At 37.4% G+C, this 19,207-nt stretch overlaps 1 protein-coding gene across 1 annotated transcript in view; it reads left to right on the top strand.

The window, feature by feature from the left end:
- The window catches only part of LARS2 (leucyl-tRNA synthetase 2, mitochondrial), a gene marked incomplete at its 3' end in the record, with an annotated part of 73,204 nt that overhangs the window by 27,788 nt on the left and 26,209 nt on the right, over positions 1–19,207 (top strand). Inside the window, exons 6-9 of the mRNA XM_010282740.1 lie at positions 205–348; positions 13,545–13,652; positions 15,119–15,278; positions 18,213–18,317. Of these exons, the coding sequence (XP_010281042.1) occupies positions 205–348; positions 13,545–13,652; positions 15,119–15,278; positions 18,213–18,317 (517 nt within the window). The remainder of the gene's footprint in view (positions 1–204; positions 349–13,544; positions 13,653–15,118; positions 15,279–18,212; positions 18,318–19,207) is intronic.

The raw sequence follows: 19,207 nt of genomic DNA, 5'->3' as shown, positions 1-19,207 counted from the left end.
TCCTGGGTTTTTTGTGTTCTGAGATGAATATTCAAAACATCTTCAGTTGAGTCTGTGTCACTGATTCAAAAGGGTGTTGCAAAAAAGTAGAAAACTCAGAGGCCCACGGAATGTTTTTGGATAATTCTTTTGGTGTCTGAAAAGTAAGGTTCTGGTTTTGAAATAGCTACTGAAAATGTTTTTTTTCCTTGCAACTTTTTTTAGGCCTTGGTTAATTGGGATCCAGTGGATCAGACTGTTCTAGCTAATGAGCAGGTGGATGACAATGGTTGCTCATGGCGTTCAGGAGCAAAAGTGGAGCAGAAATACCTCAAACAGTGGTTTATCAAAACTACTGCTTATGCAAAGGTATGAGAATACAGTTTTTGGAAATTATGGTAGCACTTAAGAGATGACTTTTCATCCAGAAATATTAATCAAGCTGAATGTGGTCTTTATATATATTTACATAATTATATAATAATATATATGATCTATCCCTGTGTATATAGAAATTATTATCCCTGAAGTCTTTCTGTTCACATCTTTAAGAATTCTCAGTAATTGGTGTGGGATTAAGTTTTGAAGAAATCAAAAAGCATAAATTAGAGGTGAATGAATGAATTCTGCATTCATATGTTGTCATCTCATATTTATCATCAAGTGCTTTTCTGCATATTTTGTGTATAGCTGTGCAGTCTTTTGAGCTAGAAACTTGTTTGCCTAGTTAACCTGTTGGACCTATGGGCATGGTATTAAGCAGTGGAATACAGCCAGTCAGCTAGTGTTCATTTCCACATGTGTTTGAACCATAATTCTTTATGGTTAAGTGCTTTTTATTGGAGATTCATCTGGACCTTCTATTTTACTTCGTACTGTATTTGATTATCCGTAATTTTTAAAATATTTTAAAGTTATTTAAATTTTCTTTTTTGTTATGAGCTCAAATTTTGATTGTGGTGGGACAGCATAGCTTCCACACCTAGGAATTCTTCAACAAAATTTTTGGCTTTATGCTCTCTGAGACGAAAGTATTGCCTTCCTGTTTTATCTGGATGAAGGTTTTATTCCATCCACGTGTTCTGTGTATTGAGACTTCAAGTACATATTGAGAAAGTTATTCCCAAGAAAATATTAAAAAATCATCTTTGACCCTTTTCCTGAGCCTCAGACTAGAGACCAAATTTCCACCATCATCCAGAGAGAAGAAATCCAGGTCTCACTCTAGGTCCATTCATAATAAAGAGAAAAACTTTAGATATCCTGCCTGATGCTTTGATTCCTCATACACAGAGAGGTACTTAAAATGCATGTTTCCAGATTGTGCTGCCTGTTCTGGCACTAAGGAGGGAACATTTGCTATAGCTGAGGGAAAAATGGAGTATGTCTGCTCAATCACAAAATGATCACAATGTTCTGAGCTTTTTCTTGGTGCTCTTGTCAGATTTCATGATCACCTTTGTGATATTTCAGGATCTGCCCCAACTCACTGTTTCCCTCAATTTGAGGCTGGAGCATCACTCGGGGTTTTACCTTTACTGATACATCTTTTGTCTATTGGCTTTATAAAGGTTGTAGGAAATAATGACTGGTATTTCTGGGCTGTGTCCATGCTTGCACCAAATGACTGTTTACTTGTGTCCCTCTAAGAGGGGTGAATCAGCCTTAAATTTTCACTCATAAAGACCAAAAGACAAGACTGAGGAGCTTTTCACTAACTTGAAAACACCCTTGTTTTACAGGATTATTACCTCTTGCTCAAATATCCACCATCCTCTAGGGGGGAGGATTTATCTTTTGTCTTTAGTGTCTGATATAAGAAATGTCATTGCAGGAAAGGCATCAGCTCTTGGGATGATCAAATCTCCCACATGTCATTCTCCAGTAAGTAGGCTCAGCTGATGACAAGAAGGAACTTGTGCCTCTACAACACACCCTCATCTTCCCCCCAAAGATGTTACCTCAGGAGACTAGCATATCCCCTACCTACATGAAGGCTAAAAGTGCAAACAACCCCTTGTTCTTGAACGTAGTGGCATCATGAATGAGAGCTGCTTCTGCTTTTCATTTGGGATGAACATTTATATCAATCTCTACAAATCCTTTAAGGATTCCTGCAGAGGACAGTTGAGTGCTCTACAGAACTCTATAAATATTTCCTAAATTTTGTTCTGTGCATGATCGATATTCTATAGGGTCTATGCTAGCTGATACAATCAGGTCAATGAATGATGCCATATTGCTCCCAGCTCAAGTGCTTTGGCAAGCGTTCCCTTCGTGTGCTCCCACTTCTTGTACAGTGACAGATGCTACCAAGTATCGGCAGGTGGGTTGGATTTTCCTTTTTACTCACCCTCCACTGGCTCCCGATTTTTATTGCTGTGGTTCCAACACATTTTAAACAGTCTCATTCTGCTTCTTTTGGCAAGGGCTTTAAACATTTGGTTGTAGAGGGGGAAAAAAATGACTTTTTTTTTTATCCAAACCTTCAAATAACAATAGCAGATTACCAGGCTCTGCTATTCTAAGTCCGATATCTAATATTAGATGGATTTCATGCTTTGGAAGATTAAAATAAATTCCCTTTTTTGGTGTTTTTTTTTTTTCTTTCAAGTTGCAAGAGCTAGATAACGTAGCATGTTGTGTCTTACTTTCTGAAGAAGACTGTTTTGGCCATACAGCTCTGAATGGCCCATGAACTGTAAGCTGCAACTGAAGATTGTCCATCGAAGGGAGACTGTCTCTGAGTTAAATCTCTACACTGGCCAAGTACTTCAATCTCTTAGAGATTCTGTGCCCATGGTGACTTAACCAGGAAGCTTCACAACAGTGTTTTGACAGAATCCAAATTACAGATCTTAATGCTACAATTTTGGCTCCGCTTTTTGAATATCTTGACTAATTATCTTCAAAACTCCACTTGCGCACGTTTCTTCATTCCTTGCAGTAGTCAGACTATCCCACTACTCTTCAAGGAATGGTAAGAGACACAAGTCCATCCTTCTACATCTGTTTCTTTTGTATACTTTTTCTTTGGATTCAGGCTGTTGACAGTTGATCTGAATCTGTATTGTCCTAAATAGCATAGTGTTAAACACCATGCTTGCAACAATTGCTTTTTCTAGCCTATTCCTCAAGCCGCCTTCCCTACCTATTTTCAAAAGCCCTTGCCAGGAGATTGGCCTTATTAAGGGGGGAGACTTTAATTTACCTTTAAGATTTACAGAGCTTTTAATCTTCCAGCGGAGGGTCCAGATTTTACAGAGCTAGTACTAGTAGGTGTGGAGGATAGAGACATCTCTTTAAGAAGCTGAAAATTGTTAATCACCAATATGTTTTTAAGATTATAACATTAATGGTGAAATAACTTCAGCAGGTGGGATTATTTCATGTCTCTTGATCTTGAAGACACTCATTTCCATGAAGAGATTTTCCTGGATTACATCATGGACCAGAACCACTGTCAGTACAACTTACTTTTCTTGAAAGTCTTTGCTGTACAGAGACTTCAGCTGTTAATGCTTCTAATGATAAATGAGTACAACAATTAGGTTCTTTATGGATCTCACTTCCTTTTTTCTTCAGTTGTTTGGGGCTTGCCATGAATATGTGTGTAGTACCTTCTCTGCAGTTATTTTCAGGCACCTGAAGGCTCAGGATGCTACGGTAGCAGAGAACATTTTTATCCAAGCTGGGCTTAGACGATGGTTATATTTATGGTACTCCATGTGCCAAACTCCTGTAAATGCAAAATCTGAGAGGACATTATGAAGATTATTTTTAATGGGACTGGGGATTTCAAATCCACGGTCAACTTTTTTTGCATTAAAAAACAATAGAAATAGAAGTTCACCCTTCCAGAACTTGTCTGGCTCTGAGGTCTTTATTCCCCATTTCTGAGTCAATTGCCTGTTGAACATCTTCTGTCCAGTTCTGCTTCTTTTGAAAGTGTCCAGAAGGTTAAGGCAAGATGGTGGCAGATTTGCATGGTCAAAATCATTCTGATTGGAAGATCTAAGTTTTCTGTCATTATAGAGTAGTTTTTAGATCTTTGAGCCATACTGCCAGAATCTGTATCAGAACACAGCTGGCCCTCTATTTTCTGTATCTCGCGGCTTGGACAAGTTCATGGCATAGAGCAGATTTATTCCTTCCTTGTGTGAGATGTTCTTACTAGGTTTGGGAAAAGGTAGAGCGCTAAGTGGATCAGCTTTCAGTGAGTTGTATGGCTAGATTTCTGTTACCCACTGAAGTTTCACTGCTTTTGATTTTGAAGTTAAAAAATGTGAGGCATAAAGATTATCTGATAGTAATTTAATCCTTGCACCTTTTGGGGAAGACTTGTATTTTTTTTCCCCACTTTAGCTACTTTTAGGCTTAGAGGGTTAGTATTCCTTAAGTGTGTTCTATTTCTCCCACTCTTCTTTCTATAGTGAAGCCTTAATCTGGTCTGGGTATCTCATGGGGAAAGCCATTTGATTCTGGTCACCTTGTGCTTGCACCTTCAATGGTGACTAGTATTTCTTCTGAAAAGTTTGCAGAATTTCAAGACCAAATATCAGAAATCTCCACCTTCCTTGCCTTTTTTCTGCAAGAAGGCTCTCTGCAAATCTGCTCCCCGTTCCTTTCAGAATTTACCCCTGAGTTTTCTTTATGTTGACATAGTGGGAGAGCGTGTTGAAAAAAGCTTTATTTCTGGTAAGTAACTCCTTTCCTGTGTGGCTTAGAGGAAAATGTAAGTCTTAATTTCTTAACCATGTTTCATAGACAAGGTTCCATTTAAAAATACATTTAATGAATCTGCTATCCCTTAATTCTTCATGCAAATTACCAGCTAGCAATAATGGCATAAGTTATTTTCTACTTGGAACATCCACAAATTATTTTGTTGTAACTATTTAACCTATTTATGCTGCACGTTGGTGATCTTTCTAGTCATCTGTGTTCCTGTCTCACTTGTTTTATCATTTTGTGTTTTCTCCTGTATCTCACAACCTTAATAAAAATAAAGACTAGTAAGGGTAATCTTCGTCTGCAATGCTTAAATTACTAGTCAAATGACAACAAGGAGTTATGTGAACAGTAACGGGCTGTGAAGTCATCTCATGTGTTACAGGAGTCAGTGTTTCATTCCTACTCACACTATTCTTTAGATTTCTGTTGTGTCCAGAGGAATCATTCTTCTGCGGATTTGCTTTGATTTCTTTATTGTTACTGCACCAGCTCATAGTCCTTTCTTGAAATAAAAAATGCAAACAAAGCATTGTTGGCTCACATGGCAATTTACCATTGGCAATTAATATTTTCAAAGGGTAAAAATATTAACCATGCTTTAAATGCTTAGCAGAAATCGTTTTGGTTATGTAAAGTAATAAAGTAATTATGACCCTTTTTTTTAAACTGTGAAGTACATATGAAATGGTCTAGCAACTTTTATGGATTTTTAAAGAACATTTTAATTGTAATTTCTTTTTTGACAGATTTCTTTGATAAAAGTATAATGCCTTAACTGATGGCATTATTATTCAAATTGTTGTCTGTGCATTTAAGATGTTTAAGCTAAAACATTTAGTTGCTATGGTTACCCAGCTGAATCTGTAGGCAGATTCATTGGAAAAATCTGTCTGTAAATGTTACTATTTTCTGTGTGTACCTGTAAATTGCTGTTATGTTTTTTTATGCACAGTCAACTGAGTCCTCAAATCAGAGTCTGTAAGGTTAGTCTTTGCATAGTCCCTGTTCTTCCTAAATTAATTTTATAAAATATTTTTTCATATTTTACTTTTCAAAAATAACCCAAATAACCAGAAAATAATCTTTTTTTGAACAAAATAAAATAGAAGCAACTTTGAAACTTAAAGTTTTGCTAAAATCGTCTCCCTTTTTTGCACAGCAATAAGATAGTATATGTTTAATGTTTAATTTAAATACTGGGGAAAGTGACAGGGCCTACAAAATTCTGCTGCTCTACAGTTGCCATACAGATGAGTAGTACTCTTTCCTTTCTTTCTTCTTTTGTACAGACATTTAGAGACAAATCCTTCTCATATTCCATGGAGTGCAGGAACTTGGATGTTTAGTATGGTGCTGAATGTGAAGGGAAAACAACAATCAATCTACCAGTTCTTCCCTAGCTTTTCTCTGGGTTTGCATTGCATCTGACAGCCCCTTTGTCTGGTCTAAATAGATTTGCAATTATTTCACATAATTGTGTTTTGCCTGATTTTTTTTTTTATTTTCTATTTTATTTCTGAGATATTAAGCAGAATGGTAATGAAATTGAAGTCCTGCATTTTAGGATGTTAAGAGTCTTGACAGTACTTTGGATTTCATAGCATGAGGTAGTGCCTCGTCATTGAAGAGAATAGAAGTGCTGGCTCTTCAGTCTTTCATGCTTTATGTGTGATTGTTTCACTTCCCACACTTAGGGTCTAGTTCATAGTTGTCGTCTTCCAACCAAATGGGCCTGATAAACCTCTTTTTGAAACTCTTCCTCCTGACTTGGGACGAGAGCTCTCTCCTGGACAGAGACCAGGAGCACTGTCTCCACAGCTTGCTTAGCACTTTGTCAATAAAAAAATGACACCTGTTTTGTCATCTTGGCAAGACAGAAAATTGTTTGTGGATATCCAGACCAGGCTGGTCTTTTCACCTATTTTAAACGCAGCATCTGATACGATGCTACAGCAATATAAATTTAAGTTCCTCTTGGTATAAGATTGATCAAAACAGTGAATGCTCAGTACTATTAAACACGATGACAAATGTTTTAAAGAGCTTTTATATTTATGGAATCAATCATTTATCCCAAAGATATCCTTCATTATATTGGGAGTATCTTCTCTTTGGTAATTGCTACAATGAGAACAGCTTTGGAGAGCAAATCTGCAGAACAACACTGGCTTTACTTTTTGCTTTAGAGGAATCATTTCTTTGCCTCAGTTCTACGTACTCAAACCAGAGGTGTTTGTTGACCATAAATTATAGGGTAAAGAAAGGGGAAAACGGCTGACAGTTCAGACATTTATGAGAGAGAATTTGAAGTATACACAATATCTGTGTTATTGCTTCTTTTTAATGTATGTTTTCAGTATACTTCACACATGGGAAATAAGAGTCAAGAGTGAGCTACAATAGTACAAGCACAAACTACTGAAGGTAAAAAAGGAAAACGAAACAAAACAAGCAGAGATTAAGCACCAGTAGAAGCTGTACTGCGTAATCACAGTTGGAACTGTGCAACAGAGTACAAAATAAAACAGTAGGCAGCCTAACTTTAATTTCCTGTACTTTAGTTAATATATTAAGTTGTATTAAATTATTTCATGTAATCTTTAGTTTATATTTGGTTACCCTGTGGGAGCTTGATCAAATAAAGTGCAGAATTTAATTTTAATACAAACATATCTTGACTATTTCTTTGACTTCCGCAGAAGCAAAGGTTTTAATTTTATTTTAATTTAGAAGTAGGAGACAATTTTATTTTGCTAATGAATTGAATGCTTTTGAAATGAAACCTTTTGCTGACATTTTTATTTTAGTCTTGTTATGTTGCAAATTTGTCAAACTTCATTAAAGTGTCATCTTTGAAAAAAGAGTAAACATTTGCCTTTGTAGCTTATATTTAGATTTTTCACTTTATTTCATTTACTATCATGAAGGAGTTGAAATACGCTCACTAGGTATGAAATTAGTGGCAGGCACTGATCATACAAAAAATTTTAGTTCCCAAAGCGAGAGACTGATTTTTTTTTTTTTAGGTGCTTAGCAGAATCCTCCCTCTTTGAACTACAAGCATGAGGACTTTTGGAGTTGAGATACTCTTGGGAAATTATAAAGAACTTCTGTCCTTTGATTTTATGGACCTTTTTTGTCCGAAGATTGCTAAACTGAAGTTTTGTTTCTCTATGAATCTTCAACGGACTTAACAGCTGGATATGTGAGATCAGTTTTCCACTTTCAGGTGCTTTACTTCTTGTTTCAGACATGGTCATCATTGTCTGTCATGAATTTTCAGTAAACTCATCTTGATTTTGTGACTCTGATCATCTGAGCTGGTTGACTTTCGTCATCTAGCTATGCCAGAATTTTCTAAGTGTTCTGAAGGAGTAAAGCAATCCTGTGAAACATTAGTTTATCCTGAATCTTCAACTTCTCCAGCACTTAAGTCAAACTTTCCTAAAGGTTTAAGAGCCTTGAAATCATTCTTATCCCTGAATGTAGCTTTGATTTCTTTAGCTTTTTCCTGAGTCTGTCTATCTTTAGATCTGGAAGATTTCCAAAATATATTTATACTTTATCTTGACTTGTTTTTAATTAAGATGTGAGTAATTTCTCCTGTAATTAGACGTTTGCATTTGAAGCTTTCTTTTCTCTTCCCAAGACATGAAAACTATGAAAAATTAATAAGAAGACTCTGCTACCTAATGTTTCCAAGTTTCTCACTATTAAGTCGTCATCAGAAATTTGAAAATGGAGTTTGTTTGATAAGTTTATCACTCTTTGCTTACTGGATTGTAATGCTGCTGTTACTCTTTGTCCCTTGCAGAATCCAACGTGGTTTTACTTTTGTTATTTGCCTATGTGCTGGGAAGCTTCTTGTTGATTGTCTTTTCTGTGTTACCCAGTTAACAAACTTGTCAAACTAGGTCATGAATTATTTTGCAACTACTGACATGTTCCATGCCTTCAAGGGTCAGAATTTTTGTTTAAGGAATTGTATCACTAATTGCAAAATAATTCACAGGCAGAACTCATGGGACTACTTTAATGATTCAGAAGATGTTTTACCAAACAGGGCAGTGATTTTGAAAAAGAACATGGAAGTAAAATTCATGGAGTTAATATTTAACTTTTCCAGCACTAGCTTATAATATTGAAGCTACCGTGGGTTAGCCTCAATTCAAGAGTTTTGTATACCCAAACAAGCTACATGTAACTTCTTAAAATTAATAATAGTTTTAACATATATCTAGTTTTATGTTTCTGCAGGGTGTAGTGCAATTGGATTTGAAAATTAAAAGTTTTTTAAAAGGGTTTTCCCTAATTTGCATGGATGAATTTTGAATGTACAAGTGCATTCATGTGTGTAAGAATTAATGCATTTGTCTACTTTCCTGTGAGTATCCTAGGTTAATTTACCATTGAGAAATACTTATTAGTATGATAGCAGTATACATACTGTGTATTTTTTTGCCTCTGTAACACTCTGTACAGTGTTTCTGTTTTACATGTTCATTTTCTACTTCACCTTGTAGGTTAGTGTGTTGAATACAATGAACAGAGAATCGTAATTCCATATTGAAAATTTTTTAAGTTTTTTTTGTTAGTTTTTTAATCATTCCATACTCCTGTTCATGTGCATATTAAGATGTGAAGGGTTGGTGTTTGCAAACTCTGCTAGGCTGTGCCATCATGCAGAATAAATTTTGTTATCTTCATTCAGGTGAAATGAAGTTGGCTTTTACTGTATTTAGCTGCATGAAGCAATTGTATTGTCAAGAGAAGGATTAGGCTAAGTCAAATTGTAGCCTATAGCTCCTAATAAGGGCAACTAACTAGGGTTAAAATCATTATCACACTGGTACTAAGGATCTTGAGATATTAGTCCCGCAGTGAAAAAACATCTAGAAGGTTTTGCTTTTTTTGCAATTACAGACTGTACAGTTTCAATAGAGCACATGCACATTTAGCTGCTTCTGCCAGCAAAATGTAATGTAGATTAGGATGAATATCCAAGCAGAATTTATAAAAATATGCTAATGTGTCCAGCCAGTTCTCTGTGTATTGGCACAATTTCATTCTTTCTAAAATCATAAAATTCTTACAAAGAATATGTTGCAAGCTGTAGCCAATGCAGTAGACTCCAGGAATGCATTGATGATGACTACTTAAGCCAGGTAGTAGACAGCCTGACAGAGGGGATGCAATACTGGACCTCTTGGTCACCAACGCAAGTGAGCTAATTGGTGATATCAAGATTGGAGGCAGCCTGGGCTGCACTAATCATGCATTGGTGGAGTTTGCAGTCCTGAGGGGTATGAGGCAGGCAAAAAGTAAAGTCAGGACCCTTAATTTTAGGAAAGCAAACTTCCAACTCTTCAAGGAGTTAGTCAATAGGACCCCTGGGAAACTGCCCTCAGGGACAAGGGAGCAGAACAGAGCTGGCAGATCGTTAAGGATGCTTTCCATAGAGTGCAAGAGCTCTTAATCCCAAGGTGTAAGACATCAAGAAAGGAAGGCAAGAGACCGACGTGGTGGTGTCGAGACCTGCTGGGCAAACTAAAAGGCAAGAAGGAAATACACAAGTGGTGGAAGCAGCGACAGGTATCCTAGGAAGAGTACAGGGACGCTGCCCGGTTATGTATGGATGGGGTTGGGAAGGCCAAGGCGAAGCTGGACCTGAACTTGGCAAGGGATGCAAAGAATAATAAGGGCTTGTACAGGTATGTTAGCCAGAAAAGAAAGGTCAAGGAAAGTGTATATCCCCTGATGAGCAAGACTGGTAACACCAGATGAGAAGGCAGCTGAGGTACTAAACAACAACTTTGCCTCACTTTTCACTGGCAGTCTCTCTTCCCATACCTCCTGAGTGGATGGACTGCAAGATGGGGACTGGAGAAGCAAAGTCTCTCCCACTGTAAGACAATATCAGCTTCAAGCCCACCTGAGGAAACTGAACATGCACAAGTCTATGGGACCTGATGAGATGCATCCCAGAGTCCTGGGGGAATTGGCTGATGTAGTTGCCCAACCATTCTCCATGATATTTGAAAAATCATGACAGTCAGGTGAAGTCCTTGGAGACTGGAAGAAGGGAAACATTGCACCAATTTTTAAAGAGAGTCTAAAGGAGGACCCTGGGAACTACCAACCTGTCAGCCTCACCTCTGTGCCTGGCAAGATGATGGAACAGATCCTCCTAGAAGCTGTGCTGAGGCACATGGAGGGCGGGGAGGTGATTAGAGACAGCCAGCATGGCTTCACCAGAGGCAAGTCCTGCCTGACCAACCTAGTGGCTGTCTATGATGGAGTGACTACATCAGTGGACAAGTGAAGAGCTGCCGATATCGTCTATCTGGACTTCTGTAAGGCCTTTGACATGGTCACCCACTACATCTTTCTCTCTCAATTGGAGAGAGATGGATTTGATGGGTGGACTGTTGCGTGGATGAGGAATTGGTTGGATGGTCGCATCCAGAGGGTAGTGGTCAATGGCTCAATGTCCAGATGGAGACTGGTGACAAGTGGTGTCCCTCAGGGGTCCATGTTGGGACCAGTACTGTTTAATACCTTCATCAGTGACATAGACAGTGGGATTGAGCGCACCCTCAGCAAGTTTGCAGATTACACCAAGCTGAGTGGTGTAGCTGACATGCCTGAGGGACGGGATGCCATCCAGAGGGACCTGGGCGAGCTCAAGAAGTAGGCCCATGTGAACCTCATGAGCTTCAACAAGGCCAAGTGCAGGATCTTGCGCCTGGGTCAAGGCAACCCTCAATATCAATACAGGCTGGGCGGTGAAAGGATTGAGAGCAGCCCTGCTGAGAAGGACTTGGGGATACTGGTGGATGAAAAGCTGGATGTGAACTGGCAATGTCCACTCACAGCCTAGAAGGCCAACCCTGTCCTGGGCTGCGTCCGAAGAAGCGTGGCAAGCAGGTCAAGGGAGGTGATTCTGCCCCTCTGCTGCACTCTGGTGAGACCCCACCTGGAGTCCTGTGTCCAACTCTGGAGCCCTCAGCACAGGAAAGACACAGACTTGTTGGAAAGGGTCCAGAGGAGGGCCACAATAATGATCAGAGGGATGGAGCACCTCTCCTATGAGGAAAGGCTGAGAGTTGGAGTTGTTCAGCCTGGGGAAGAGAAGGCTCCAGGGAGACCTTATAGCAGCTTTCCAGTACTTAAAGGGGCCTATAAAAAAGATGGGGACAGACTTTTTAGCAGGACCTGTAGCGATAGGACAAGGGGTAATGGTTTTAAACTACAAGAGGGCAGATTTAGACTAGATATAAGGAAGACATTTTTCACCGTGAGAGTGGTGAGCCACTGGCACAGGTTGCCCAGAGATATGGTAGATGCCCCATGCCTGGAAACACTCAAGGTCAGGTTGGACGGGGCTCTGAGCAACCTGCTGTAGTTGAAGATGTCCCTGCTCACTGCAGTGGGGTTGGACTAGGTGACCTTTAAAGGTCACTTCCAACCAAACCATTCTGTGATTCTATGATTCTATTCAAGTATTGTGAATATATGTCTCTATATTTCTCCAGTTATTCGTTATTGTTTGGTAGGTATATACGTACATGGATTACTCATGGCAGATAAAGCTCAGTAGTCTCTGGAACACTAAAATCAATGGTAATAATGAGAATTTGGAATTCTCTGTGATATACTTGCAATTGTGAGCTAAAACTGATTAAAGTTGCAGTATGATTAAAAACCTTCCAAAACCTTACCATTCTTTATTTATCAGAAAATTAATTTAGTTCTTAAGGATGTGGAAAGCAATAGTAATCCAAAGTGGTGGTGTAATATTATGATTTATGAAGGACATGTTCTTTGTTCTATTTTGAATGATAGATATACAACAGAGCAGTAACTAGAAAGTAATCCTTTATTGTCTTCTATGCATCTCACTTCGAAAATATTTAAGAATGTAGTTAAAACACAACAGCTGAAAAAGAATTAGTTGTGTATTCACTAATTATCTAACTACCCACTATTTAATTTGAGCAGCATGTAGTAGCTACTGTCCATCCCTGCAGGTTCTTAGCAGTTAATGAGATAATAAAGAGCTTGCACAATTGATGGTGGGAGTTACAGCTGAAGGAAAAATTATTCAACATGTTGCCTTATTCTTAGATTTTAACTGTAATTGTTCCGCATATCCACCATCTGTCTGAGTGACTCATGCCTCTGGCTGTACTTCTGCCAAAGTAAAGATTTTGGACAGTCATGGAGTATTCATTACAAAAATGTGAAGTATTATGAAGTGAAAAATGAGATGAGCTTTGAGTTACCCATCCCTTTGTACAGGCTGTAGTGCTTATTTAAAATATCAACATGAAATACAAAAAATAGATAGGCAGCTGGAAACTCTCTTTTGCCATTTTAAGTCAGAGCTTGAAAATTTTAGGACATGTAAATGTCTTTTGACTGACTGCCATCTGCAGGCTATTGTCTAGAACAACTAATGCAAATGTAGGCTTCATACCTGCACACCCATCTCTTACGTATTTGTGGTCTTGTTCAGCTCATTAGGTCACTTACACTTCCCACAAGTTACACCCTCTGGGAATATTTTCTGTGTTTGTTTTCATCTAAGGGTTTTGTTCTGTGCTTAAGGTCTCTTAAGGGTTTCTCCTGGAGATGACATACCTCTGGCTTGCGCCATGTTAATTCAGTTGTCAAAGAGATGAATTTGAGGCAGCAGCAGTATAAGAACACCTCTACCTATGTTTTTACCAGCACTGTATAATTTTGCTCTTAGTTGTAATTAAACCCATAGTTTTAATTTGTATGCTTACAAAAGCTGAATGTCCTGATTCTTTCTTTTATTGCATCAGGCTATGTTTGATGCTTTGTCCGATCTCCCTGAGTGGTATGGTATAAAAGAAATGCAAGCAAATTGGATAGGTGACTGCGTTGGATGCTCTCTTGACTTCTTGCTAAAGGTGAGTCAGAAATTTCAATGCTGCTGTCTTGGTTGGGCTAAACACAACCCCAGAAATCCATGTTGGGAGTAGATTTTCAGATCTAAAAAGCTTGAAACCTATTAAAAAAAAATTCTATATTCGTGATCAGACAATCACAGATTCCTGAAGAACACTACTTGTGGGTTGAAGAGATCCTGCTATCCTCATTAGGAAAGGGTTTGTGTATTCAAGTGCAATATTGGATGCAAACTGGCTATGTGTATTTATGCCAAAATACACACCAGCTAATAAGCATTCCTGAAAGCCAGGACCTTTAGGGGACCAGTGCCAAGAGCAGTATCAAGTGGCACAGCATAAGTCAACTGAGATCTAGCAGGGTTTTCACTCCTTTCTGCACAGCACGTTCTCTGTCAGACCCAGGCTGACCTCAGGCAAGCCACTTTACTTACATTTGTCCATTATTTTGTTTACTACATACAAAAAAATAATGGAAACCATACAGTTACGTAGTGATGGTCCTACAGAGGAGTCTAGATAAAAAGAAAGGGAAGAAAGAAAGATTTTCCCATTTGTCTCAAGAAATGCAAAAGGCTTCTTGAATATGATAGTGACAGAAGAGACTTTCAGAGACCCTGATGGAATTTCAGCCCTTGTGCTTCAAAGCTTTATTGTGCTTATTTACTCTGATCTAACATTTTAGAAGTGACTTCTTATTTTAAAATACTGAATTTTGGTGAACTTCAAATTGAGACAGCTTAAACTTTCTTAATTGCACACTGCTAGAAGGTGCATCTTTCTATTTAAGTTGTTTTTATCAATTGCTTCTGAAAACGTGTATCAGTACCTGCTGTAGAAAAATCTCCTTCTAAGACCCCCATACACTCGACAGTTAATTGACTTAAAATGTAAAGCCTGTTGATAGTGCCAGGTGGTAATTCTTAAGCAGTCTTCTAAGTTTATTACTTATATTTTATGTCCAGTTGTTTTAATGTTATACCACCTTTTATTATTTTATTCCTGTACCTAAGTTGCAGCATTGACTTCATCAGCGAAGTGTGGTGGAAAGCCTGGTAGCTGAGAAAATCTTGAATTCTTTTTAGTTTCCAGAGGTAACATCTCATTTCTGTTTCTTGGAAACAGGGCATGCATATTAAAAGCGAATAGAAGGATTCCAGCCTACTTAACCAGGGATTGAATCTAGCTCAGTAGCACAATGTTATATTACATATGATTTTAGAATTCTTTTTTTAAATATATATATTTGTATAAACTGAGGCAAGACTATAAAGCAACTTTCTGAAGGTCTTAAAAGTACATTTTGTCAAGATGTGATTCTGGAAACTCCCTATAGTGGGAATGTATCTGGCTTTGATGTTCAGAGTTGTGTATTTCTACAGGGTGATGTAGATTTGTTAGTTGCATAAAGAGGAAGGGGAGTCTAAAACCAATGCACTTCCAATGGGATTTTTTCTGTTCTTTTTCAGGTTAACGGTGAAGTAACAGGAGAGAAACTAGCAGCTTACACCTATACGCCTGAAGCCATTTATGGAGCTTCCCATTTATATATCTTACCGACTCACAGGCTGCTGCATGGGAATAGCAGTCTCAAGGAAGTCTTTGAGAAGGAGTTCATCCCAGGGAAAGGTGATATTTTTCTCATACTGCATTTTGTTGTAGAAGAGTAGCAATTTTAGAGAATGATCTTCAGAGAATGTGTGTCAAGCTGAGCAGGAGCTGTTCCTGTCCAGAGGGAACAGGTCTTCTGATTCTTGGTATATGTCAAACAGTATCACATCAGCCTGTCCTGGCTTCAGATTTGGTAAGAGCAGCTATGTTAGAATTCTTCCTTTTATAATGCCTGTAACATTTCATAGCATATAAAAGCAATGCAACGGATTCTTGTTTCCTCATGTACCAGAAGTGAATAGTCCAACTATTAGCATGCCTGGCGTACTGTTTTTTTGTTGTTTGGAAACCCTGAAAATTACAAGATTAAATACAATGTATACTGAATATTTTTTGTTTCCACTTCAGGCTGGTGTTCAACAGTTACTTTTTTCCTCACTGGTAAAGATGAGGCTTCCTTGTCTATATAACTTCTGATGTCAACAGCAATGAAGCAGAAATCTTGTGTGAAATTGTGATGGTTGCATAGAACCTGCTTTATTTTTGAGTACTTCATTTCTATAACCTTGAGAAAGTTTGCTTGCTAGCAGAAAAAAATAGAGCCTGAATGTGTTGAGTATGTAGAGCCCTTGTCTGAGAGCTGAGCAAAGCTTGGAGAATTTTTGTTAAGGAACAAAGGAATAATTTGCGGTTCTTACAGTTCAGCCAAATCAAAGCACTAACCGCAGAAATGCACATCCATGTACGTGCCTGTATCTTTGTTAGATCTTGTGCTTTAAGCCAAACCATACAAGGGCAAAATTTGGTTTTAGTAAGGACAACAGTATTTTTTTTTAATATTGTTTTTACGTGCAAATACTTGGAAAGGCTTTTTTGTGTCTGTTAATGATAAACTTCACCTTTTGGTTGAGCTAAATAAAGAAACTCTCATTTGGAATAATGATAGCCATAAGTCCTTGAAAAAGAGGCAGAATTCCAGAATCATAACTGTGCTATTGTTGTGTACTCCTGCTACTTGTAAATATACTTATATGCATTATTCAGTTGAAACCGGCTGATATTTCTTACTATTTCTTGAGCATTTCAAAGGCATAGACTGATATTTTTCAAAGGAGAGAACACAAAGGAGGAGAATTTCTACATAGACTTCCAGATTTACATTTCAGCCATGGTACATATGAAGGGCGAACAATGGCATTTAAGTAAAAAGAAATCTTGGATGGCCTTGAATAGACCATGTTTTCACATTAACCAAGATTTAAAAAAAAATTCACCAGTGACCTTAAAATTTTAATTTAATTGTAATTGTTTTCTTTTCAATGGAGATAGTCTTGTAACTCCCTTTCTTCACTGTGTTCTCATTTAAATAATTAGGAGGGTAAGTTTTTATGTTTTCTAGGAGAGGAAAAAAAAAGCGCTGTTGTATGGCAAAGTAACTTAAAGTTCTAATACCTTTACTCTTGAAGTACAGCTCTGTATTTTAGGGTATTATTATTTAAATAGAGGTGAGCAACCAATTTTCAAACATTCAGGTTTTTTAGCCTAGAAAAATTTATGTTAGTTTAGAATGTGGTAAGTCGTCTCATTTTGACAGCATGAGGTGTCTGAGATAAAGATTTGACCCTTACGTTGTTCATTATCTCATTATAATACTATGTGTACATTCTTTTACATTTGTAACTGTAATATCATCTCTTTAAGGCTATTATAATAATGATGTGAACAAATGAGCACAAGAAAGCTCATAAACTGGAGTCATTATTTTTGGTTCCAACATAAAATCAAAATTATTGCTGTGTGGAAGAGAGAAGTTATTTTTAAAAGCAGACTGTCCTTCCCACTGTGCTTCCTGTTCATGAGGCTTTTTGGTTAGTTGCTTTTAAAGAGTGAAATTATTCCTTTAGTACTTTTTTGAACAGATGAGGAAAACTCTGTGCAGTGGTCTGAACACGAGAAATTTTCCCTAGAATACCGATATCTCGAGCACCTGAAATTTGAAAAAGTGATAACCACAAATAATAAATATATTCGTTGTGTTAAGAAGAGTGATGACCTATAGTAGCCTTATTCTCTAACATGCTGTTACTTTAATTCATGCAGATTTTATGCTTTGCAATACAAGCCTAAGACTTTCCTGAGCTTAGCTATGAAGATAGGTGAAAGGAAGCTCTTAGCAGTCTGTATTTTAATTATTTTAATTATCATCAGCTTAAAGGCACTGAAAAATTTAGACCCAAATTGAGATCTGAGGTTTGAATCCTCAAAACTTGGAGTATTCAGGTGTGATTGTCTTCTTGCTGAGCCAGCCAAGCTACACATTGTAAATAAATTTCAGTTTTTCACAGTTCTCACTCTTGATTCTCTCCTCTCTCCCCTTCCCTGTGGACATTGGGTTCCTCATCTGTAATATGAATATGAATATTCTGTTTGGAAATCAATAGGTTATTTTGGGTTTTTTTTCTTACGTCGGTCAATATTTCTCATGCTTTGTGGTTCTTCTGTAAGAAAGCAAATCATAAGTGTAGGATATATGCTCCCCTTGAGTTTCATCTGAATAACTGGACTTTTTTTGCATGATTTTGTAATAGTGTATCCTAGTATATAATTCAGAGCTTACTAGAGCCAATTCATACTACTTTGCAGCAGGCCTGCATTTTGGTCAAGGATGCCATTTTTTTAATATAATCCAGATCTTACTCTGTTTTTATTCAGATTTTTATTTTAAGTATGTTTTCTAATGATTAAAATTTGTTAGTCTGACTTACTGAAGATTTTGATATGTCTGAGCTTTTTAGAAATGTGACTAGGCTTTTCATTTTCTTTCATTTTTAAACAAAACTGTAATTTAAATTTCATGTATGTTTAAAGTAAACTGAGTTCTAATAGTAAGTAATGTTCTTAGCATTTCTTCTATCATATTTTACTTACCATGATCATCACATTTGTTTTCAGACTCACTCACTTCAGTGACAGCTGTGAATTTGCTTACCAATCAGGAGATTCCTGTAGTCATTTCTGCAAAAAACAATTTTGAGAATTTTCTTGATACTAAAATAGGTATGTGGCATTTAATGTATAAGCGGTATAGTATAATTTTCAGTTGCTGTGTTAGAGCAAAAGATACTGTTGCAGTAAGACTTTGAACACAGTGGATCTCTGCTGGACTTTGTAACTCTGTTCTTTATTCCTGTTCTTCATTAGTGAAGAAGGAAGGGAAAAGTAGCTATGTGAAATCTGTCTGGGGGAAGAGACTTACAGGATGATAAATTTTAATGGAAATATTATAAAATTAGTGCACTTAATGAGCTAAATTTGAGGATCTGCATATATTAAGAGGATTGATTATCTACAGTGCATGTGTGTTTGGCTGTCTCTCACTGTCCTTAATCAAAACAGAACTGTACCATTGTTTGACATAAATATTTTGCAAACAACCTAAACTTTTAACTTTTTTGTGTCTTCTGTTTACATAAATTATGTGCATCCTCATAGAGAAATGTTTCAGACCATAAATGTACAAGACTTCCAAGTTTGACTTTTACCTGATAATATTTGTATTGAGATCTGTAGAATAATCCAGAATAGGTAATAATTCTGTTCAGGTACTCTTGGACAGTTATCTTGGATCCTTTATCTCTAAAGGAAGCATTCCCATAACTTAAGGCACCTAATTTAGGATTGAGGATCCATAAATGGAAGGGGAAGGGTGTTGGTAGAGGGTACTCTGAATCGCCCAGAGTGGGCTTCTGTTCTTAGAGTCTTCCTATGAAGCAGCCTGTCTTAGTCCTGTCCTGCATAGAGAGCCTAGCCTCTCAACATAAGCAGCTACGTAGATATGGTTAGATGATGTGACTGTCCTTCTAAGTAAAATTAGAAATTGTACTAACTTTTAAAAATGGTGTCCATTTTAATCTGCACCCACTGAGCTTCTTGTTTACTCTTTTGCT

This window comes from Phaethon lepturus, unplaced genomic scaffold (genome assembly GCF_000687285.1).
Source record: "Phaethon lepturus isolate BGI_N335 unplaced genomic scaffold, ASM68728v1 scaffold7202, whole genome shotgun sequence".
NCBI lineage: Eukaryota > Metazoa > Chordata > Aves > Phaethontiformes > Phaethontidae > Phaethon > Phaethon lepturus.
Note: the sequence above shows the minus strand (reverse complement) of the source record. Positions and strands in the feature narration are given on the sequence as shown.